At 43.3% G+C, this 25,680-nt stretch overlaps 1 protein-coding gene and 1 non-coding gene across 2 annotated transcripts in view; both read left to right on the top strand.

The window, feature by feature from the left end:
- LOC120913993 (cholesterol 7-desaturase nvd-like) overlaps window positions 1-13,894 on the top strand; it is a 42,062-nt gene extending 28,168 nt beyond the window's left edge. The window contains exons 4-7 of the mRNA XM_040324382.1: window positions 206-331; window positions 7,598-7,717; window positions 9,779-9,955; window positions 13,109-13,894. Coding sequence (XP_040180316.1) covers window positions 206-331; window positions 7,598-7,717; window positions 9,779-9,955; window positions 13,109-13,270 — 585 coding nt within the window. The 3' untranslated portion in view covers window positions 13,271-13,894. The remainder of the gene's footprint in view (window positions 1-205; window positions 332-7,597; window positions 7,718-9,778; window positions 9,956-13,108) is intronic.
- On the top strand, window positions 1,071-1,173 carry LOC120914785. Its single transcript, XR_005743792.1, has one exon. It is a non-coding gene; the product is annotated as a U6 spliceosomal RNA (small nuclear RNA).
- Window positions 13,895-25,680: the final 11,786 nt, after the last annotated feature.

Here is a 25,680-nt window from a genome sequence, read left to right as displayed (position 1 = left end):
GGGGATCAAACCTTTTCCGCACTATAAACCCATTCAAAAAATGGTGATATATTTCAGCTTACTGGTCCTTAGATGTGATGGCTGCATTAGTTTTCTTTAGGCTGTCACCTGGTGAGTCTGCCTTTCATACATCCTGTTTTAGTGCGATAACCCTGTACTGTATTTATGGAGGAGAAGTGTTTTCACTCCAATTCACTCATTACAGGAAATACCAGAGAACGCAGCGGACATTGCGCATCTTGATTTTCTGCATGAGCCGAGCATCCTGAGTGGGGTTGACTTGCGATTCACAAAGTCAAAGGTGTGGGAATTTCTGAGACACACGTGGAAGGTAAGACGGTTTATCCTGGTTTTGACTCTTGAAATGCTTAACTCCCCCCCCCCCCCCCCGTCATCATCCAGGAAGGCTTACAGAGATGGGCTCCTCCCACCTAGCACAGGAAACACATCCACATGATAAAAAGCACCGCACCTGCATTAGCTCCTCAGTATTTGTTTCCTCCGGCCTTCGTGCTAGAGGGCAGGGGCCTCCCGACGTCCATACCCAGTTCAACAGGGGTAGGTCTCCTGGGCTATGAGTCAGTTTGGGCCACCCAGAGACCTGAAGGAAGCAGTCTGGGGATGAAAATAAGGGACCCCCACTCCCGATTTATGGCTGTATCCTCAGTGAGGTTACCTGTGAGGAGTGAAGGAGGTGATCCAGTGGGTCCATCCGGAATGGCACAGCAGGGGGTTCTAGTGGAGCCGCATGGTCAGAGTGCCTTTTTTTTTTCTTCTGCCGTTTCAAGAGATCCCCCATGTTACAGGGCTTCTCTATTCCCCAGCATGTGGACTGTGCTGGGGGCGCAGAGTGATGAGGTAGATTCTAGCTCCAAGTCGGACGGCGGCCATTTTGGTACACCCAGATTCCAGGAAGTGAAGCCCTAGCTAGGGTATCCGAAGGATAAACAGGCGTGCTGTGCCAGAGGGAGGCGTCGGATCCACATCGCCACCCCGAATTCTCCACACCTCCTTAAATACGGGCCTGAATAAGATGGCGCCGAATGCTTTCAAGCACATGGAGATACAGGGTGCTTGCTTCGGCAGCACATATACTAAAATTGGAACGATACAGAGTTTGCATGACCCCTGCGCAAGGATGACATGCAAATTTGTGAAGCATTCCATATTTTATCCATGGAAGTGGGTCTGGAGGCGCCATCGGTTGATGCAGGCCCTAAGGTAAGAAAATAGGGGGCAGTCTGCTCCTTCCCTTTTTTTATCCCCCCGTGGTGGGGGCACAGGGGGCGTTATGTTTTTTATAGAGCTGGTTTAGTGTGTATGCTTAGGGTGGACAGGTATCACGCATACTAGCATAGACTCCGGTGGATTAGAATTGTTATCCACAGGGTGTTTTTGTTAATCGGCTGTTTACTTCAGAGGAAGTAATGTACTGGCGCTTGGCATTTTACTTAATACAGGACAAAGCCCATGAGCCCAGAGATGACAAAACAGACACCCAAAAAAGGGTGCCCGATGAGCACCAAGAAAATGCCTTACGGGTGGAAGAAAAGTGCATGTCAGGACTGTATAGTTTGGTAGCAGACACTGACCCGGTGGTCAGGGCTACAAACCTCATGCACTGTTCCACACTGCTTGACCTTTCAGGGCTACAGAGAGATGGTGGAAGCCATTTTTTTCCTGCGCTGGTAAGTCACCAGGAAGGAGTATGTAAGCAGGAAAGCAGGTCTGGAACACCTGCAGACTCTGGCCCTAAGGTAAGAAAGAAGCAATGGGAGTTTCCTCTTGTCTTGCTCCTTGGTGAAGGGGGCACCAAGGATTTTGAGATTATTCTATGTACAGTCCACAGACCGACAGGGCTGGCCTGCGGAGTCTGGCTGTGTGTGTATCCCCAATGTTTTACCTACTAGTGTGGGGCTTCATTTGGGTCTCCCTATGTGGATGGGTGCTGGTCAGAGGGTGATCATCTGCACCGTGTCTCTCTTGGTAAAAGGCTCATTCCGTCTTGTGCCCTCTCCCTCTAGGACAGAGGATGGGAGCAAAAGGAGTCACCGTCCTAAGGGACAGATGCACAGCCTGCAAGTACAAGTTATCTACTACCTGGATACCAGCTCCAGTGCTGCAATGCTCTTAGAAGGGATACCTAAAGAGCATTGGGGGGAAAAATATAAAAAAATAATTTCTTCTCCGCCGGTGGAGAAGCAGTTATCCTCATGAGTGCTGAGGCTCAAGGGGAGCCCTCCCTTATGCACGTTTGGTCAAACACCATATCCTCTGTTACAGGTTGAAATCCTGTACCTCCTACAAACACAGGGTGAATGTGCTTTGTATTCCTGTCCACCATAATGTGGTCATTTGGAGGCAGAGGCCCTAAACGGTTAAGTGTACAGCTCTGCTGGGCGCAACCTCCATGCAAGGTTTGCATGGACAAATCTGTGTTTAATGATCGTTAATACCTGCAGGTGTTTGCCTTCTGATTGCGCCTGTGGCACACTTCAGGGCTTATCCAAAGGTGTCAAACTTTCATTTATCACTAGATTTGGACGGGTCTATTTCCAACCTAAGTGTGGGCGATGTAAAGCAAAGAAAAGTGTACAGCGATCTGTTCCACTGGTGTTTTTACAGCCACTTTTTTTAGCCTTTTTTACAGCTTAAAAACGCCTGTCCATGTTTATTTTGTAAAAAAAAAGTTGTTTTTTTTTTGTGAGCTGGTCCAGCGTTTTTTTTACAGCTCAAAAACGCCTATGCCATTTGCAGCTCAAAAACGCCTATGTGGGCATGATGCCATAGAATAACATGGACAGGCGTTTTTAAGCTGTAAAAAACGCTCCAAAAAAGTGTCTGTAAAAACGCCAGTGGAAATGAAGCCATATTGTTTAAATATGTAGTTTTAGGACACTCACTTTTTTCTTCTGTTACAAATAAATATTTGGTTATGTCTAGGAGCTGAAGCTGCACCTATTATGGGGTAATAGAAGTCTAGGCACACCAACTGGAGTGCATAGCAGATACTATCACCTGGAGCTCCCTGGGTTCCTCCACTGAATAGATTTATAATAGATTGGTAGCCAGAGGTTAGGCTATATCTGACGTGTTTATACGAATGGTTCATATTGCGTATGAATTGTGTGTGCGTGTGTGGTATTAGACAAATACTCTCTCTGACCTCACACTTCTCCAAGTATGTTATACATCTATGTATTTAAATACACAACATTGAAGCTTATGTTTGAGTTATATTCTTTTGGTACCTTTTGTAGTTCATGCCTCATATGTGATCTAAGGTATGGACTCTCTGAGGCTGTTTCTGCTGTGGCAACTTTGGAGTGCAGCTTTGATCCAACTTTATAGCCTCTGGATCGGGGTTGCATCAGAGGTCGCATCGGGGTAGCGCTGGGACCTTTTTCTAGGTCATTGCAACTTTGAGTCGCATAGATTGAAACTGGTGCCATTGAAATCAATGGGCCGTGGCTCGTCATGCGACTGTCCAGGGTTGCAGGGCATGTTGCACTAGTGGAAACTCAACCTAGTTCTAATGCTTGAAGTTTAGCTTTTATTTATATATGTGGCTGTATGAATTGGGAGGCTTTTACCTGACCTTTACCTTATGCGAGACAATCTACAATAGATTGTCTTAATGCATTTTTAATGTTTATAGACGGCAGGTGTGTAAATGTCGTAGAGGAAAAATCTCTGGTCGCTGAAACCTTACCAAGGTTTTGTCTTTTGCATATATACAGCGAAGGCTTGTGTCTTTTTGTTTGCCTTCATTCAGCAGAGGATCAAATCCCTTACGTTCAGCATGCAATGTTTGCTGCTGATTAATATGAGGTGATGCAGCCATAGCCTACAGGTTAAGTACTGTGAAGGTCAATCATAGCGTCGGCTCCGTGTGACCTTGGACAAATCGCTTTAAAAGATGGATCATGGTCGCTGGCTTCCCCAAATCTAGCATCCAGCATTCCGGACTACCTCCCAGATGGGGGAGGGGTGCATGTCTGACGAGGCAGGTAAACTAGGTTGGTAACAGTATGCAGTCTGCTTTGCTGCAGACCCCCCCCCCCTGAATGGACAGCTATAGGGTGGTTTTGTGAGTATTCCCTTGTGCCATCATCAACTGACACCAGGGAGAGAGCATGTTCAGAGAAGCAGTTGGCGGACCTCAAACTTCCCAGGATTATTACAGCAGACTTCTTCTGATTTACAAAGCTACACATGTACTCTGGTTCCACCAGGACTCCTGCTTTTAATCTTGGTAGATGGCCATAAGGTGGTTACCCTTAGGAGGATATCCTCTTTGGGTTCTGGTTGCTGTGGGTGTTTGCAGCAGCACTAAAGGGCAGGAATATGGTCTATAGATGTGGGTTCACATCTTGCTATATCTCTGATCCCTATACCTGACTGGGTATGTTTTTAGGTTCAGTACTTTGTATGTTAAAAACCTCATTGCATCTTTCTTTTACAGCCTTCCTTTTCGGAACAGCTGTAGCAAGTCAAACCAAATGTTCTGTTACTACAGGCTCAATCTTCTGGAGTAGTGATCTGCATAACTTACCACCAGCATCACAATGTGCCTTGTGAACTCAGACTTCCAACTTTGGGCAGAGCTCCTGCCATTCATAAAATTGCCTGGTTCATTTTTTTACCCAGTTCCTTTCCAGACACTGATAACTGCCATTCCAGCATTCAGAAAGAAGGGTCATCGGTATGGGCATATGCATTTTTGGCTATGGATGGAGATATCTATATATCTAACATTAGGGCAGAAATCTTGCTGGATAATAGGGCCTATTATCTAGGGCAGGGGTCTCCAAACTTTCTAAGCAAAGGGCCAGTTTACTGTCCTCCAGGCTTTAGGGGGGCCGGACTGTGCCCAGTGAAAGTAGAAAATGCCTTGGCATCGGTGCCCCATCATTGGTTTTAATGAGAGAAATAGTGACCCATTCTTGATATCAATGAGGAGATTAGTACTTCATTGATGGTGTCGGTAGTAGTAGATGGAATGGTGCCCCATCATTGGTGTCAGTCAATTGAATATTGCTCCAAGGGCCAGATAAAGGCAAGCAAAGGGCCACATTCGGCCCTCGGGCTGCAGTTTGGAGACCACTGATCTAGGGTAACCAGACATCCCGATTTCCGTGGACAGTACCCAGATTGAGGACACTATCCCTGGACCAAGTCTGTCCCTGGTTTTGATTTGAACAGGGGCTGGTGCAATTTCAAAGACGATCAGTGCAGAATAAAATCTGAATTGCACACCCCCGCTCCTACTAGCTTAGGGGGTGTATTTTTTTTCCATTATCTGTGCCCATTTCCGATTAGGTGCTGGTCAGAGCGGAGGGAATATTTCTTCAGTTTCATGTCCATTCAGCTCGCTCGCATGTTTTTCTGCCTTGGCTCAAGTACTGGTCAGCCGCCTGCCAGATTATCTCCTTGCCTTCCCTGGCAGAGTGATCTTCCTCCGCTCCCCACCCAGTAGCTGCCGGGGCCCAGAGAGTAAGACTTGACAGGCAGAGAGTCGCTGATTGCCGCCATTACAAGTAAAAATGTTCCAGGATTTCTTAAATAAAAAATCTGGTCACCTTACTACTATCTAAATGTCCATGGATAGACATCTCATTGAATGAACATTGTGTAGGATGAGATCTATAGATTGAAGATCAACCTCTTGCTTTGCTTTTTCAGTAGCCCAGACAAAGGCAAAACGTCAAATTATTACTATCACAGGGTGATTGAAATATGCAGTGATGGAAGCCTACCAGGCATCATTGCTGTTTGCCCCCGGAAAACATCGAAGCTCATTCAGAGCAGGGGCCATTTATTGGGCTGGAAAGGTTAGCGCTTCTCCTTCCCAGATCTTTAAGACTGCATCCGGGTCCAGCTTCCAAACCTTCATAGACATTACCGACCAGGCCTGTTCTCTAACCAGAAACAGGATGTCGGGAGGTAGGTTCTTAAAGCTGTGGTCCCGCCATGATCAGGTAGTCCTATTTTGTCCCCTCTGTAAGCCGTCCTGGAAGATGACAGTGTTATTACCTGATCACTACTTTTTCCAGGAATCTTCCAGGACGGCGTAATTTCCGTCCCTTCTGTGTTGGTGAGTGGCAATGTAGAACATAGCGTAAGAATAAAGCTACGCTAATGAGGGTTTAAGGATACTTATGCTGAAGCCTTTGGTTATTTGTTAAATACTGAAAAGCTAATGCAGGTGCAGTGCTTTTTATGTGGATCTTAGGCTCCTCCCACCTAGCACATCTCTGTAAGCCGTCCTGGAAGATTCCTGGAAAAAGTAGTTATCAGGTAATAACACTGTTTTCTAGGTCTATGCAGTCCCATGAATGTGATTTACAGAACTGTAAACTAATCAGATTTTAAAAATATATTTATGCTCCTCCCATACCTGTAGAACTTGCGAGCACTGAGTGTACCAAAACTCTTCTGACATTTTTCACAGCTTCATCCTGTCCTTCTCTAGGACAGAGCAGCTGTTGGGATGAGTACTCTCTAGCCAGGGCAGCCATCACAAATGTTGGGGCCCCTTACACAGCTTTAGGCAGGGCCCCCTGGAGCAGAGAACCAGGCAGAGGGGGTGCTGACAAAACAAGTGAAATCTCTTCTCTCCTGAAGTAAGATAAGCGGGGGGGGGGCCTGGGGACCATTGGGCTCCTTATAGGTGTAATGCAAAAAATCGAAATATAATAGAAATGGGAGGGGGGCCCTGGGGACCATTACAGGTGTAATGAAGAGAAGATAATTAAAAAAATGTGAGGGGGGCCAGCCGGGCCCCTTACAGGTGTAATGCCTGTACCCCTGATGGCCCTGTCTCTAGCACAGAGGTAGGCAACCTGGCACCCAAACTACATATCCCATCATTCATGCTAGCAGTACAGAAGGAAATGACATTTCCTGTGAATAGAGGGACGAGAGAGATGCAGCTCAGTACATCGCTGGATCGATTGAGGACTTGGGTAAACATTTAGGGAGGTGGGGGAACAAGGCAAGCTGTAAAACCTTTACCTTCATACAGGGAATGCATTAAGCTAAATGTTTTTGCTTTAGAGCTACTTTAACCATTTCCCCTCTAATGAGGGGGAATGGTTAAAGGGTGACACCCCGCTTTATTATTATTATTATTATTTAGGTACTTGTATAGCGCCGTCAATTTACGCAGTGCTTTACATATACAATGTACATTCACATCAGTCCCTACCCTTAAGGAGCTTACACTCTAAGGTCCCTAACTCACATTCATATACTAGGGCCAATTTAGGCAGAAGCCAATTAACCTACCAGCATGTATTTGGAGTGTGGGAGGAAACCGGAGTACCTGGAGGAAACCCACGCAGGCACAGGGAGAACATGCAAACTCCATGCAGGTAGAGTCGTGGTCGGGATTTGAACCAGCAACCCTTTTTACTGCTAGGCGAGAGTGCTACTCACTACACCACTGTGCTGCCCATATGACTGCAGGTGGTTGGCAAGCGGTTAAAGAATAAATCTAAATGTGTGCCTATTCGCCATTGTGCTTTTAAATCCTACAAACTAGAACATGCAGTTTGGGGCAGTGTAGTGATTTGACTTTTTCCTGTGCCCTCAGGTTCAGTGGGAGCCAGAGCCAGCCCCCAACAAGCATTGTTCTAAAATGACGCTCAAACATGCCTCACTGGTTTTTGGGAAACATTTCTCGCCGTTCGATGTAGATGTTGTTGCTCGTCAGGTAAGTGACTTTCTGCTGTGTAATGTATAGAAGCTTCCTCCATTATGACATGTGTACAATGCCTTAAAGTATTCATACCCCTTGAAAATGTCCACATTTTGTCACGTTTCAATCAAAAACATAAATGTATTTTATTGTGATTGTTATAGACCAGGGGTCTCCAAACATTCTAAACAAAGGGCCGGTTTATTGTCCTTCAGACTCTTGGATGGCCAGACTTTGGCAAACGGGTGGTGGAAATTTTCCTGGCATCAGTGGGACTTAAAATATGGTATTAGGGGGAGAAATAATGCCCCATCAATTGTATCATAGGGAGCAATAGTGCCCCATTAGTGGTGTCAGTGGGAGAAATGGTGCTCCACTGTTGGTGTCAGATGTCAGAATAGTGTCCCGTATCAGTGGGAGGGATACTTTCCCCAAGGGTCGGATAAAGGCAAGCAAAGGGCCGCATCCGGCCCTCGGGCCGCAGTTTGGATACCACTGTTATAGACAAACACGAAGTGGCATATTTGTGGAAGGAAAATGAGAAATGGTTTTCAATAATATTAACAAATGTGTAGAACCACCTTTGACTGCAATTACAGCTGCAAGTCTTTGTCTCTACCAGCTAAGCAAAAAATTCACTCTATTCTTTGCAAAATAGCTCAAGCTCTGTCCGTTTAGATGGAGAGCATCTAAACAGCAATTTTCAAGTCCTGCCACAGATTATCAATTGGATTTAGGTCTGGACTTTGACTGGGACATTCAAACACATGAATATGCTTTGATCAAAACCATTCCATTGTAGCTCTGGCTGTATGTTTAGGGTTGTTGTCCTGCTGGAAGGTGAACATCCTCCTCAGTCTCAAGTCTTTTGCAGACTTGAGACTATGGGGCTGGCCATACACCTATAGCTTATCTACAGATTTTCTATGGTTGGATGGAAAAAGTGCAACAGATTTCTCCATGTACGCTAAACTGGGGATTGAGGAATCTCCCACTAGACCAAGCTTTAGTATTTTGCTAGTTGGGCCCCGCTGGCTCTCAACCAAAACTGTGCCTGCACCAAATCAGAATGTTCAAGTATTGAGAGCCAGCGCGGCAGACTAGCAAGATATGGAAGCTTGGGCTAGTGGGAGATTCTTCCATCCATAGTTCAGCATAGATGGAGGAATCTGTTCCACTTTTTCCATCTGACCATAAAAAATCTGTAGGATCTATAGGTGTATGGCCATTCTAAGATTGCCCTGTATTTTGCTCCATCCATCAACTCTGACCAACTTCCCTGTCCTTGCTGAAGAAAAGCATCCTCACATGATGCTGCCACCACCATGTTTCATGGTGGGGGTGGTGTGTTTAGGGTTATCTGCAATATTCGTTTTCCACCACATAGGTTTTGCTTTTAGGCCAAAAAGTTTTGGTCTCATCTGACCAAAGCACCTTCTTCCACATGTTTGTGTCCCCCACATGGCTTCTTGCAAACTGAAAACAAGAGTTCTTATGGCTTTCTTTCAACGATGGCTTTCTTCTTGCCACTCTTCCATAAAGGCCAGATTTGTGGAGTGCACGACTAATAGTTTTCCTGTGGACAGATTCTCCCACCTGAGCTGTGGATCTCTGCAGCTCCTCCAGATTTACTCTTGGCTGCTTCTCTGATTAATGCTCTCCTTGCCCGGCCTGTCAGTTTAGCTGGACGGCCATGTCTTGGTAGGTTTGCAGTTGTGCCATACTCTTTCCATTATCAAGAGATAGATTGGACAGTGCTCCGTGAGATGTTTAAAGCTTGGGATATTTTTTGTAAACCCTAACCCTGCTTTTAACTTCAACTTTCTCTGACCTGTCTGGTGCAAGCCTTGGCCTTCATGATACTGTCCGATTTTTTTTTTTTTATTTTGGAAATGCAAAGAGCATCTTCAGATCGGTTGCTTGATATTGTAAGAAGTTGCATTTTTTTTTTCTTAAAGCTATTCAGATTGGTTGGTGATGGTTGCTGGTTTACATTAGGTTTGCTGTTTTAATTGCATCTTGTGAGTTTATCTGGTTCTCCCTGCTTGGCACAGACCCTATGTCTTCTCTCTTCAGGTTGGACCTGGAATAGTGTTTTTGACCTTTAAACATTCCTTCCTGGGACAAGGCATAATTCTACATTGCGTCACCCCTGAGGAGCCTCTCCTGCAGAAAGTATCACACAGCATCTACTACCAGAGCAACATCCCCGCCATCGTCCCGAGATGTATTCTGATGGCAGAGTGCACCCAGGTGGGTAATGGGTTCCAGGCAGGGAAGGGTGATACTACCATGGCCAGGAGAAGGAGGTTTCAGGATTGAGTATATGGAGGAGGCATATAATTATAACAAATCGAGAACTAAAGATAAAAATTTTAGAGACACAGAATGAAGCGGTGTCTTTCTGTCACATATGGTTGTGCTTAAAGGGGCTGTAAAGTTTAGTTTTCCAAATAGGTTCCTTTAAGCTAGTGTATTGTTGGTTCACTTACCCATTTCCTTTTTTATTTCCCTTTTTAAATATTTTTTTCTTTGAATTTCTCACTTCCTGTTTCTCCTCAGTATGCTTGCCCCCGTCATCCGAGCCAGTCTGGCTGGGGGTTAGTCAGTGTGCTCGCCCCCTCCTTTGGGACTACATCCCTGCATCTCCTCCCCACAGGGATGTAGTACCAAGGGAGGGGGCGAGCATGCTGACTAACCCCCAGCCAGAAATTCAGACAAAGAAACATTTAGAAGGGAAATCGAAGGAAAAGGTAAGTGAACCAACAATGCACTAGCTTAAAGGAACCCATTTGGAAAATAAAAAAACAAACCTTAACAACCCTTTTAACCACTTCCCGCCCAAACCAATTTTTAGCTTTCAGCGCTGTTGCACTTTGAATGACAATTGCGCGGTCATGCTACACTGTACCCAAACTAAATTTTTATAGTTTTGTTCCCACAAATAGTGCTTTCTTTTGGTGGTATTTGATCACCTTTGGGATTTTTATTTTCTCTCCAAAAAATTTAAAAATTACCGAAAATTTAGAAAAGTTTTTTTGTTTCAGTTATAAAACATTGTAAATAAGTACGTTTTCTACTTCACGGATGGGCGGCATAGATAGGCGGATGTATCGGTATGGCACGTACTCCTGTTTCAGCTTCACCAATGACTCTGGGTCATCCTATGTCCACTAGGGGCATAGGATGACTGAGAAATGATATCTTGAATTAAATGAGATGGGACAGTAAGGATAATTCACAATGTATTGCAGGATATCTTGAAATATTACAGGTGGTTAATTCTGAACCCAACAGGCCAATAATAGTGTGATTCATTCAATGTGGGGACACATACTGTTAAGGTGTTAAGCCTGGCTCCGAAGATATTTCATGGTGCTATGCTAATTGACACTGTATTGTGTGAAAGTCTATTGATGATAATATGTGATGTGACTTGGCACCCTCTAAAGATCAGACGTCTGACTTATGTTTACTAAAGGAATGTGTATTGAATAGAAGGTGAAAAGAGCCGGAGTCATGACGTCTGCCATGTCAGCTATAGTAATTAACTCATGTAGACCTGGCACCAGAAAGTCTGTCTCCAAAAGATGTGTATTGAGGGGGCCTCGTTGGTACCCATTGTGTAATGTTGTGGGTGGAGTGTCATTGTCCCTTTGATTACTGCAGCATGCTTTTTGGTTGCTAACTGTATAAAAAGAGCCTGAGTTTGTCATTAAAAGCTATTTGTTTGGAACCAGAGAACAGAGCTGTGTCTCGTTTGTCTGGGGAATTCTTATGGGTCCTGTCTGCTAGATTGTGGAGTGTCAATAAGCTGTCGTGGGTTGGTGGAATGGAATATCGTAACGGCGTTAACCCCTGACCATTACAGGCGGCACGGATGGGCACTGATAGGTGGCACTAATGTACTGTAGTGTGTTGTACTAATGGATGCCAATCAGTGCCAAACAATGCCTGCCAATCAGTGATGCCCATTGTGGGCACTGATTGGCATCCATTATTTGTGATTGTCATCCCTGGTGGTCTAGGGTGGAATACCTTTGGTGGGCATCCCTGGTGGTTTAGTGGCATCCCTGGTGGTTTAGTGGCATCCCTGGTGGTCCAGTGTGGGCATCCTCGGGGGGGGGGGGGGGGGGGCGGGGCTGCGCTGATAATTGATCAGCACAAAACCCCCCCATGTCAGAGGAGCAGCCGATCGGCTCTCCTCGCGTCTGACGGATGCGAGTGAGGAAAAGCCAATTACCGGCTTTTCCTGTTTACCACATGATCAACCGTGTCCAATCACAGCTGATCACGATGTAAAGAGTCTCCGTCAGACTCTTTACCTAGATCGGTGTTGCGGGGTGTCAGACTGGGGGGCGCGAAGCGGCTCGATATGCTGAGGACGTCATATGACATCCAGTCAGGATGTTGAAACCACTTTGCCGCCGTCATTCTGTAATAGGGCAGGCGGCAAGTGGTTAAAGTGAAATTTAAGCTTATTTTCAAAAAATAAAATCCCTCATTACCCTCAGAGTAATGGTTTTGCACAGATGGCTTTGGCAGGGAGCGGTGCAACGCGTGTTTTTCAGCACATCTTTGTACTTTTTTTATATGTGGTCATATGTCACTTCATGTGTGTTGCAGTTCAATGACATTCGGTGCCAATTGTTCTCTATGCAAACTTTGACCTGCTTTTATCCAATGCAAGAAAACACCGGTCCCAGGCACCCACCCTACTGAACATTATGTGCCGATCAAGACATGTAACTAGTCTAAAACTGTGTAACCGTTTTTATGGTACAGTATATTGGACTAACAAGGACCTGACTGTCCAAATGATTGCTGTTCCCTGTGATTTCCCAAAGTTCATTCAGTTAAATATTGGCATGAAATGTAAGCACATCGTAGATATATTATCTCCTTAATGGTCTAGTTTAACATTAAGGCTGGGTTCACACTATTGTGAATTGGAGGCAGGTTTCCCTGCCTCAAATTTGCGTATTGGGAGACTCTGACCGGCTCTCAATGGAGCTGGTTCACACAGCTTCTGGATGCCTATGGAGCGGTTTGCAGAAAAGTCCTGCGTCTTCTGGTCTGAATTCAGCTAAAAATGTGGCCTTAATTTGGACCTGAAATGTTGAGCAGATGGGCATCGCTCCGCACAGCAATGTGAACCCAGCCTTAAAGGGTGTAGTTGGAACCATATATTTGTAACCCATTGGGTGTAACTAAAATGGCACATGAAGCATTTAAGGTTGGCAGTGGTTAGTGTCTGTGCTCCACTGAGTGCTTTGGAAGCCACATCTACAAAGGACACCCTGCAGCACAAACACGAGAATGTTTGTTTAAATTAAGCCCAAATAAAATCGGGTCTTTTGAAAGCCATCACCATTAGAATGTTAAATCTTCTCTCTTCTCTGGCAGTTTGAACGGGATGTGATGGTCTGGAACAACAAGAAATACATCAGCAAGCCGCTACTTGTTAAAGAGGACTCTGCCATTGCCAAACACCGCCGGTGGTACTCCCAGTTCTACAGTGACAACAGCCCTAGGCTTCACTTCCAAGAAGATGGGCTGGATTGGTGAAAAATGAACTTTCTATGCTCCCATTAGTCTCCATATGCAAAACCCTTTTTTATACCAAAGACTTTATTATAATAATGTTTGTAATTGAGAAGAACTGTAAATGTAATGTGAAATATTTATTTTTTTATGACTTTTCCTTTTGGAATTCTCAGTCCTGGTCATGGAGGTTCCAGTCTGTGCCTAGGGTTGATGTGGTGTTTTTTGCCAGAATCAGCATTTTGTATATGAATGGCATCAAAAGGTGCATTTTTACTAATTTTTGTTCGCTTTTCAAGAAATGTATCCACAAATGTAAATCTTGAAGTGAAAATTTAGACTTCTTCTCCGGAAAGGTTAAGTGTCTCCTGCTTCAGAGGATCTTCTCTTGAAAGATGCAAGCCCTTCCTTGGCCACTTTCTGTACTGTATGGGACAGAACTTGTGTCCTGTTCTGAGATTGGTTTACAGGACACTGGCATTCACAAAACGGCAAGCGGTTACCTCAGTGGCAGCATGGAAATGGTTATGTGCAATTTGTTTCTTAAATGTTTGCCTAGAAGGAAGATCAATGTGCATCTGGATGGTGGAGGTACTATAATCACTAAAATATTGAAACCCCAGAATTAAAAGGCTGGTTATTTCTATACAATTTCTTGGAACCTTTTTTTTTACTTTACCAAACATGTCTTTCATCCCCTTTTTAGAATGGGTATGAACCGAGTACAGTAAAACCTTGGTTTGAGAGCATTTTGCAAGACAAGCAGAATTGTTAAATAAATACATTTTGACTTGTATATCAAGTAGTGTCATGTCACAACAGAGTATAAAAAAGAATAGGCGCCTCTAAGTGTAGTAATATGGTTACATTTAATGAAGGTACAGCATTTAGCAACATATTGCTACACTTGGAGGCGCCTCTCTTCTCTTTTATACTCTGTAGCTCCTGCTGGATTTTGCTTCTAATCTCCTTGTAGAGGCTTCCATTTGTGGATGGACATTTTATGGTTACACAACCTGTCACATTGCTATAATCTTTTTTTTTTTTTTCCTCTTTTTTTTTTAATGGACTATAAACTGAAGGACCTATGCATAAATGGTTGGGGGACGAATTATTTGTTTCCATTAATATGGAGAAATTTGCTTTGCTAAACAAATGCTTCGGATTACAAGCCTTGGATTGCAATCCAAGGTTTTACTGTACTTAAAGCTTAGCTGACTCGAGTATGGTGTCGGCTAAATAGAAGTGCCTGCATTTTTTCATAATTTTATTATTTTTTTTGTATAGATTCTCTCACTGGTGGCCTTGACTAAAAGGTGCAAAATAACGCTTGATCACCACGCTGCACATGTAGGACTCCTATTAGCCAGTCTTAAAACTTTGGTGGTTCATGTTGTAAAATTGGGTGCAGACTGTTTAATTTGTCTATTAGAAATGCTTTATTTTCAGCGTCTTGAGTCATGCCTTTGTTTCCGGCTATCTGGCTACTTTTGGTCCCAGTAGATTAGAGCAGGGATCTGCAAACTTTTCAAAGGGCCAGTTTATTGTCCTTCAGACTTTAGGAGGACCGGATTATTGCCAGCAGGGGCAGAAAATGTCACAGGCTTGGCCTGAGAATAAATACTCAGGGTTTTGGTGGTCAATAGAAGGAGTAATGTCCCTATTAGTAGGAGGAATAGTATCCCATCATTGGTATAGGTGGAAGAAATGGTGCCACATTGTTGGTGTCAGTGGGAGGAATAGTGCCCCAAGGGCCTAATAAAGGCTAGCAAAGGGCCACATCTGGCCCTCAGGCCACAGTTTGGAGACCCTTGGATTAGAGGGAAAGTGTGTTTTGTGAAGTTGGCCACTCCAAATGTGAAGAACAGTGCTACCAACAGGAAGAGTTGTCAAAATACATAATCATCTTTGAATATGAAGATGTTTTTAACATTTTATTCATTGATGTGTTGAATATTTGAGACTTAAAGTGGGTTTCCAACCACAATTAGCATTCTTTAAATGAATGTCCTTTCATCATGCATTTTTTTTATAATATAAATCCGGTCACTTACTATTTTACAAGCCGTCGCCGCTCTGCATAGTTTATAAAACCACACGTTGTCATTTTGCTTGTGGGCATTGTGAAGCCCACAAGCACTGACTTTCTGGAAGTCTTGGATGGGGAGTTATAATGGGGTAGTGCACTACATCCTGGGAATTTACACATTTCCCAGGAGCATTAGCATGCTGAGGTCAGGATCCTAGGTTATTCTAAAGGCAGATTTTGTGGGACCGCATAGCAACAGGCATTTCCAGGTGAGTAAAAAAATATATATATTTTTTTTGGTCTAATGAGCACAATAATGAAAACATTTTCGGGATGGAAACTCCACTTTAATAGAATCATCAGGGCTTGGTCACCCTACATTAGGAAATTATGGTATAATGAAAATGTAGAAAACTTTGTATGCGCAGAGGTTTCAGCACATGGCAGTTTAAATATTGGCAAATACACCATTGTCAAAAGTATTGTGACACCTGCCTTGGCATGAATTTTAATGACATCCCAGTCTTGGGCCTTGTACACACGATCAGATTTTCTCATGGAAATTGTGTTGGCAGCCTGTTGGTGGAAAATCCGACCATTTATACACTCCATAGGACAATTGTTGGATTTTCTGCAGCCAAATGTTGGCTGGCAGGCTTTAAAGTGGAGGTTCACCCGGAAATGTTAATTTTTAACCTTGGATTCATGCTCATTTTGTCTAGGGGAATCGGCTACTTTTTTTAAAATCGAAGCTGTACTTAGTTTTAGAGCGATCTTCGCCGCTTCCGGGTATGGGCTGCGGGACTGGGCGTTCCTATTTTGATTGACAGTCTTCCGACGGTCGCATACATTGCGTCACAAGTAGCCGAAAGAAGCCCAACGTCGGTGCGCAGGCGCCGCATAGAGCTGCACCGACGTTCGGCTTCTTTCGGCTACTCGTGATGCGATGGATGTGACCGTCTGAAGACTGTCAATCAAAATAGGATGCCCAGTCCCGAAGACCATACCCGGAAGCGGCGGAGAAGATCGCTCTCTAAAACGGTAAGCACAGCTTCGATTTTAAAAAAAATAGCCGATTCCCCTAGACAAAATGAGCATCAATCTAAGCTTAATTTTTTTTTTTTTTGGGTGAACTCCCGCTTTAAAATGTTCTGTAGACAACGGTCTGTTGGATTTTTTTAATCGTGTGTACAAAAGTACAAACCTGCAAGCAATGCTCATCAAACACGATATTGGCAGAAGGTGCCCAAAGGGCGTTGCTAAAGAGCTGAAAAACCATGTAGTATGTCAGTGTTTGTTGGCCGACAATTGTGTGCCATTTTGTATGCCGTTTTGTATGCAAGACAAAATCCTTCGGGCAAACAGGCTGACTCTGCGGAAAATCTGATTATGTGTATAGAACTTTAGTCTGTAAGGTTCAATATTGAGTTGGCTTACCCTTTGCAGCTTCAACTCTAGGAAGGCTGCCCACAAGGTTTAGGAGTGTGTCTATGGGAATATTTGACCGTTCTTCCAGAAGCGCATTTGTGAAGTCAGACACTGATGGACAAGAAGGCCTGGCTCGCAGTCTCTGCTCGAATTCAAAAGTGTTCGATCAGGTTAAGGTCAGGACTCTGTGCAGGCCAGTCAAGTTCCTCCACCCCAATCCCACTCATCCATGCCTTTACGGACCTTGCTTTGCACTGATGTGCAGTCATGTTGGATCCGGAAGCAGCCATCTCCAAACTGTTGCAACCAAGTTGGGAGCATCAAATTGTCCAAAATGTCTTGGTATGCTGATGCTTTTAGAGTTCCCTTCACTGGAACTAAGGGGCCAAGCCTAACCCCTGAAAACAACCCCACACCATTTATCCCCCTCCACCAAATGATTTGGAGGGGTGGCCAATACAGTTGACAATAGTGTGGATGAAAAAGTTTGGGCTGAAGGCATTTGACAGGCCTGCAGAGTCCTGATCTCAACCTGATAGAACACTTTTGAATTGGAGCAGAGACTGAGCTGGGCCTTCTCGTCCAACATCAGTGCCTGACCTCATAAATGTGCTTCTGGAAGAATGGTCAAACATTCCCATAGACACACTCCTAAACCTTGTAAACAGCCTTTCCAGAGGAGTTAAAGCTGTTATAGCTGCAAAGGGTGGGTCAACTCAATATTAAATAAGGTTATCGTTAAGAGCATATCTGTAAAAGCACTTTTGCCAGGATTGACTTAAGTGGACAGCTTTAAATTAAAATATGGGTGATCAATGTGTTGCAATAGCTGGCTTGCTAGAGGTTAGGCACCAATGGTCTAAAGAGAGGAGAAAATATGCTGCGAAGTTGGAAGCTTTAAAGCAAATGTTTTTTGTCTGTGTAGACAAAGCAATGACTTGTGTGAAAAGTTTGGGAATAGGGGGAAAAAATGCACATACGTGCCTAGATTACTGCAGCACCAATTGCAGCTGCCCCAATTGGCTCTACACTGAGAGTTGAGCAATCAGGTCTCTGCTCTCACTGGAGTTCTGGGCTGTTTGATTGTCTGGCTCAGTCTCCCAGTGGCTCGCTGAGAGGCTGAGCCAGCTGTTCGTCTAGGCATCTGGGTTGATCCTGACATTTTAAGTCGGCATCTTTCCAAAGCCTGGATGGCTGAGTGTTGTCAGGAGCTTTAGCCCATTGTCAACTGAAAACAGATTGCAGAGCGAAGTGGACTTGTTATGGGAGAAGCAGGGCCAAAATGGCCATATTTTGCCTGTAACATGCTCACAACAGTGAAGTGATCAGGAATATATGCGTGGTCCCCCCCCCACCCAAGACAATCTTATATGAAAACAGGCAGCCATATTTAGGAGTATGGAGGCAGTGATGCTGCTTTTGTGTAGACTGGCATTCTGACAGTGTCTACCCACTAAACTATCATTTGATTTTGTGTGCTCTTGCCTTTCTCTATGTCAATGATGAAACTCCAGTTTGCATTAATTGATAGGTAGGCCTACTTTTCCAAAGCTTGTTGGTCAACTGTACTTGTACATAACGTAGTAAGTGTTGCAAAGTTCACCTAATCCAGTTGATGGGCATTACCTGTTAATATTTAGCCAGTATTTACATGTCAGGGTGTTGTCATTCATGTGAATGAATTTCCTGACCAGGGGTTTCCTTCCTTTAAATGAGAAAGTTGCCATGTAGGTCACTATTGTCTTATAAAAAACTAAACACTACTTTCATAGAAGGTACATTTTTTTTTTTCCAGGGGGTATGATGTTCTCTAATGCGGGGACTGTCTTTCGGTGCGTTCAGGAAATTGGCTCCTGACATATAGCAACCCCAGCTCTGTTGTGGCTTCTTCTAATAGCCCCATAGAGGCCTATGCCATTGGATTGCTGGGGCCAATGGTTGACAAATTCAGTTAAGTATACATTTAACCACTTCAGCCCTGGACCATTTTGCTGGTAATTTCTCCACCTGAGAGAACCGGGAGCTGTGTATACACATAGCTCTGGTTCTTGCTCTGTCTCAAGTGATCGCAGGTGCCTAGCAGTGATTGTGCCCACCGGGCACTTGCATCAGCACCAGGGGGGTGTGTGTGTGTGTGCGCGCGCCCCTAGTGGCTGCAGAGCAACATCACGTTTATATTACGTGATATGTGATCTTGAGCAGCTGAGCCAACATGCCTGCATGTGCATGGGAGAAATTTTTCCATCAAGGTCCAGTGTCTACCAGGCCTTTAGCCAAGAATCCCCTGTGTGCATACATACATATATATATATATACTGGGCCAATTTGGACAAGATCCAATTTACCTACCAGCATGTCTTTGGAGTATGGTTAGATTCAGCCCTGTGTAGTGCAGTCACATTAATTTGATCTTTGGTCTCAGCTCCCCCCCCCCCCCCCACAAAATGACAGTGCTGTCATAGCATGGTTATGATCATCTAGAAGCACAGGTTCTTTTCTTTATTCCCTCCCCACCACTGAATATAGTAGAAGGTGCTACTGGTGAAGGGGGGGGGGAGACTTGCAATAAAGCTGTTCTTTTATCCTACACGGAGAAAGCACAAGTCTTACATATCCATTTTTGGGAATCTACATACCAATCTTGCCAACTTATGTCATTTTCACCCTCCAATTAGCATGCAACTTGTAAATCAGACCTTGACATACTCTATTGCAGTGGTCATCAACTCTGTCCTCAGGGCCCACTGACAGGCCAGGTTTTATGTATTACCTTAGGGAGATGCAGACTAGAATACTGCAATCATGTCAGTAAATTATGTCACCTGTGATGTATATATCACCTGGATTGCATCCCGATCAGCATGTCAGAGAAGGCTCCACTGCTGTTGAGCTCCCTGCAGGTTGCTTAACTGTCTACAACCAATAGAGATGGGCTCGGGTGTGTTTGAAATCCCACATTCCCGATCCCGCCAGGAAGCTGACACTCCACAGTGCTAATCACAGCCAGTGAGACATTTCCTGATCTGTGCAGCTGCGGACCGGGAAATGTCTCACTGCCTGTGATTAGCGCTGTGCAGTGTGGGCTTCCTGGCAGACTCTGGCATGTGGAATTTTGACAATGCCCAGCCCATCTCTAACAACAAATTGTGCTGGCCCTCCTGTACATCAGCCCCATAATGAAACCAGCACTGGGCTCCAATGTGCTGCCGCCGCTGCCATGGAGACAGACCAGCGCTGTGAATAGCCGGGACAGGACAGCAACTCTGGTTGTTCCACCACTGGGAGGATCCCCCTATAATGTGTAGATGGGGGAATTGGATCATGTCTTTTTTTTCATTCAACCTAATAGTTGAATGAAAAAAAGTGATCACTGTATGGGCTGCCTAAGAGCTAAGACCAGCCCTAGACAGTTCAAATCTCTGCTGGTTCAGCAGGAACTGGCTGAGATTTGAACCATTATTGAGCAGATTCTATTATGATTATCACTAGTGGTTGCTGTATAGCCACTAGTGATCATCACTGTTTGTCGGTAGAATACAATTGCTGGGTAGGAGCGATATTCCCCTGTCACCACTGTATGTGTTGATGGGGGAATCATGCAAGTTTCTTTCCTGCAATCTGTGGATGCAGGAAATAAATTTGCACCGTATATTACCTGCCTAACTGAAAGAAATTGTTAATGTCTTGAAAAAACACAAGAGGGGAAGGGAGACAGATGGGGGAGAGAAGTGATGGTGATAATGCAGTTGAGTAATTACAGTGTACTGCAGTGAACACACTTACCCACGGTCCAGGCTAGAATCTCAGGCATCATTCACACACAGCCAGGAATGCTGCTGATTTTCGTATTTCCCACCCACACATCCCCTCTCTTTAGATACAGCACACAGGAATAGTGTGGGCGGGACTGGGAGGAGGAGAAGCTGTATCATATGTGAGGGGGTGTGCCTGGACTCGCTGGGCTGTGAAAGAGTGTCATAGAATGACACTCAGCTCAGCTTGCAGTTGCCACTCTTGGAATTTACAGGCTGGTTCTCCTGTCCCAAGGACAAATCAGTCTGTTTTTTCAGAAATTGTGATGAACCCCCCCCCCACAGTGCTCATGGAGTCCTTCATGCAACTCGCTCTTCTCCGTGCCAATGAGGATGCAGGATCGGGCGGCTGTGGTTGTGTGAGCGCTTGCATTATGCAGTGTCAGCGAACAGAGGGAGGGGAGAGGACTGATTGGGGAGGCTCTCCCTCTCAGGAGAGACTGTTATTCCAGCAGTGGCCCCCCCTAGGGACACTATTGATTTCAGTTATCTTGCAAACCTGGCCTGTTAGTGGGCCCTGAGAACAGAGTTGATGGCCACTGCTCTATCAGAATGGTATTTTAACTTGGTGACTGATGTGCATACACAAAGCAATATTTAACATTGCAAAAGGCAGCCAGGTACAGCTGCTTGCACATTCATGTACTACCCATTATGGACTCTTCTTGTCTCCTATGTGGCTGAACACACGGCCCATCCCAGTATATACAGCAGCATCCATTCCCCCCCCCCCCCCTTTAAGTGGCGGTGGTGTTGACAAGGAACGTAGTCTAAATTGAATTTTATTGAAAAACCATAAATACAACACAGACAGAAAATCATCAAGCAACTGGGTCATTCTCACAGTTACAATATGTCTCCTATCTTGGCATCAGTTATCAGAAAATATTGTTGCATTAACAATTAATAAGATTTTTCTATAATTTCACCTTTTCTACATACCAAACTGCCACGCATTGGTTTGGAATCAATACAAGATATATTTCCTTTTTTTTTTTTATTTCTTTTTTTAAAACAGCAACAGACTGGTAAAACAGCAAACCATGTAAGTAATATATTTATATATATATTTTTTTTACATATAACTTTGTCCAAGGTAAGTATAGTTTTGATAACAAAAAGTTATTAAAAAAAAAAAATAGAAATGCAATAATGCTACTTCACATCTAGGCACTGACTTGCAAGTGAAAACAATGCACTATCATCATTAAAATTTAAATCAAGTCTCCATGCACACAGTAGATGTGAATTGGCACGTTGCATCTTTAAATATTGTAAAATACAATCTGTGGGGTGGATTGTTGACAAGGGAGCTTCCACACTCAGAGTAGTGCCTTGTGACAAAAGGGGGGGGAAAAAAGCCTGTGCTTTGTAGAAATTTAATGGACCTTTTAAATATCCCAAAGCTAGGTTAGATTTTTAGCAACTGCCATAAAAAATTTTTTTTACATATATCCTAAATAGTCACAACTAGGCTGGACCATTTTAGGGCCTGATCAGCCCTCCTTTAGCGGGAACGAGCATTTCCGCTCGTGATTTACCTGCAATCTATTTTCCTAAAGAAAGCTCCTGCATGGGCGACAAGCTTGGCATGAGCTGTAACTGCGCGTTTTGCTGCGTGATTCTAGTGTTTGGAATTACGGCGATTCTTCCAATGATTTCAAATTGCCTAATGTGAATAGGGCTTAAGGTTGTTTTGCCATTTTGTTCCTTTTTATTATGTACAATTTCCCTGCTTGTATATTTTCACTGTGCACCTCTTTCTTTCATAAAGTGTCTCCTATCTGATCGGACAAAGTAGAATCCCCATTCATTGGTGTTATTTCCCATTTTATGAATGGGACTTCAGAGAACATATGCTGCCTATGTGACCTTTTAGTAAGGAGGTTGTGTGGTTATAACAGCAGGCACACAGTGAAGATTTACAAAGAGAGGGAAAGAATAAATAATTATCCCCTATAATTTTTACTAGATAGTGAGATTCAATAAAGTGTCTTTATTTATACTTGCCTCCTGGGATCCTCAGAAGATGAGAACCTGGAGACACTGATATTCTCACTCTTGGTCCCTTGGCAAAACAAAAAGTTCTTCAAAAGTAATTTTTTTTCGGTTTAAGGTGAAAGAGAAATTCTGAAATGCCTTTCCTGGAGAAAATAAGCTTTGTACAGAGCTGCACCCAAGACAAAGTCATGGCCTTTGGTCATATAAATCTCTGTTAAAGTGAAGGCTCAACCCAAACTGGAAAATCCACCCTCCAAGAGGCCTTCAATAAAATAAACCTGGAGTGGCTGTTTCTCAATGAAAGGAAACAGACAATCTATTACCTTAAATTTTTGCTAAAGAAAAAAAAAAAAAAGACTAGATAGCAGATGAGTACATTTTAAATATCCGGTCAACACTTTTCTCTCTATTCTTGAAATACAAAAGATTTATAGATTTTTTTTTTTTTTTTTTTCCCCACACACTAAAATTATCTTTTTACTTTTCAACTCAAAGCCTAAAATAAAATTCTATTCATTCAGTAGTATGTGTAACCTGGATATCAAAAATAAATTTACATACAAAAAAGTTACTTGGTAAAATAGGATAAAAAAAATGTAATAGAATTTTTCAAATAGGACAATATCCCGAATTCCCTTTTGCCAACTCCACACCACAGTTGCCCAAAAAATAAAAGTAAAGTAAATAGTGTTTATAAACAGCAGTGCAGTATTGCTTGTTTGGTAGATTGTTGATCTGCACCAACAAATCTATTTCTAATGAGGTTTCGAGGAGAGAACATTTTTGCCTTAACATACAGTACATAGAGCCAGCATACAGCATGTCATAACCGTCTGTGCCACATAGGCAAATGGCAAGTTTTACAAAAATATTGTGTTACTAAAAAAAGTATAAATAAACACACTACCGGTATTAGGAAATTTTAAACACAAACCAGGAAAAGGATTAAGAAAATATTCATTGATACCTGTAGAAAAACGGAGTCTAGAAAACCTACTGTGTGTGTTCCTCTATAGACAGTTGTCCATTTTGGCCCAACACTTGTCAAAAGAGACACTGAGAGATCATGTGATATTGCCTTTGTTCCTGCCTATGCGTGCAGAATCTGTACACAATCCTTACACATCCCCTACCTCCCACAAAAGGTCATTTAACAGGAATGCCAACACACTTAGAATTCTAAGTTTTTGTGTTAAGTTTTCAAAAATGTACAGGTTGGTTAAAAAAAAAAAATATATATATATATATTTTCTATTCAGATTCCACCCACACTTTTTTTTTATTTATTCTGTTTAAGATTTTTAATTCCACCCACACGTTAGCCAAATATTTTCACACAGTGCAAAGTCAACAGTCGAAAAAAAAACCCCGCTAACGGCAAAAGTTCCATTTCTCTTAATTCTCACGGATGGTATTCTGTGGCCAGGCAATTGTTAACAAATTATTTTAGCGCTCAGAAGCGCTTTTTAATATTTACAGTGTAATAAATGGCTTTTATATTTACAGCACATGCTCACTGGTAAAAATACTGGGGGATGTAATTTGAAAGTGGGGGGAAAAAAATTTAAATAAATAAAATATGCCCATCTGCCAAAGAAGAATGGAAAGTACAAAAGAAGAATAACCCCAGAGTTTTTAATGTAAGCAGATATTAACTGTTTCAGTGTCTTAAGACTATTGCAAAAGGCCTCTAACCTCGTACGCTGCTTATCTAACAATTAAAGTGGACCTGTTGCCTCAACACAATGAAAGTTGGTATTTTTTTTTGGAGCTGGGCAATGTTTTAGGAAATGCAGAGTACTGCTTTATTTTTCACCATGGCATGAAATAAAACATGCTATTGAATGAATAAATGAACATCCTCATTGAATGGGCCAGCTAATATATTTTGTTGGCTCACAACTGGCAACCTCAAAGCTGAACTCCAGGCAAATACAAAAAGACAAATAACTGCAGCTCTCTAATCATGAATACAATCATTAAATGTATTCATTTTTAATACAACTAGTGTAAGTGTTAAGATTTGACTTGTTATAAGTCTATTGCAGTTTCTGAAACAGCAGCACTTGAACTGTGAGAGCAAGAAGCAGCACAAGGAGCCTATCAGTTGTTCTGAAGTACTCATGTGCTATCAAAGAAAATGCTGATAGGGGAATAAGGCAGAGTGACAGAGAAGTGAGTGCTTTGGCTCATGCACCTTCTGCTTTCATTGTCCAGTCACAGGCTGGGGGAGGGACAAGACCTGCAAGTGTTCCTGAACAGCAGAAAGAGTCCTGTAAAACAGTGCTGTGCTGTGTAAATCTTGTGACTGGATGGACTAAAATACAAATCCCTAGGCAGGTAAAGCAGACCTAATGTATTTTATTTGCCCTTGAAGCTATCTGCCTGGAGTTTAGCTTTAACTGTGTAAGGATTGCAATTGCATATCCCATACCCTAGATATTGAAATTGCACAGATAAATATAAAGACTACCCTTGCTAAGCCTGGCCTGAAAATTCAAATTGCCTGGTCATATGATTTTAATACTTTAAGAGCCGGTTCAACCTGGTGTGATGCCAGACATTGCATGTGATCCATCCATCTTAACTGGTCTGACACATGTCGGTCCGACTTTGAAAATGCTCCCTGTACTACTTTGGTGCGACATTGATCCTACTTCAGCCCATTGAATATCATTAAAGTCGGACCAAAGTAGGAGCCTTGTCCTTACCATCCAACTTTTGACATCCAACATGTTATTACAGCAGCGGTAAATGGAATTTATCTCACTCTGGGATTGTTTTGATTGGTTAAAGAACAAGTCAGACTATCACAAAGTCGGATCAAAGTAGTATCCTGTTCATGAAAGTCAGATGGATGTAGGATCAATGTAGGACCAATGTAAGACAGATGTCGCAGAGCAAAGAAGGATGAAAGTCGTACTGCTGTCGTGCAGTATAGTGTGAACCCAGCCTGATAGACCGAATGGTTCTACTTACTGTTATTTGATAGACCACCATGGTTCTACTTACTGATAAAGGTATTTCCAAGAATCTTCCCGTACAGCTACTTGAGACTGATTGGCTCCACCTCCAGGAAACACAAACCAGAAAAGGATTAAAAAGCCCCTTCCGCCCCCTCAGTTGTTGTGTGTAAAGAATCTCCACCAATGTACATGAGGGGA

Source organism: Rana temporaria, chromosome 9 (assembly GCF_905171775.1).
Source record: "Rana temporaria chromosome 9, aRanTem1.1, whole genome shotgun sequence".
NCBI lineage: Eukaryota > Metazoa > Chordata > Amphibia > Anura > Ranidae > Rana > Rana temporaria.
This window is presented reverse-complemented; position numbering and strand designations above follow the sequence as displayed.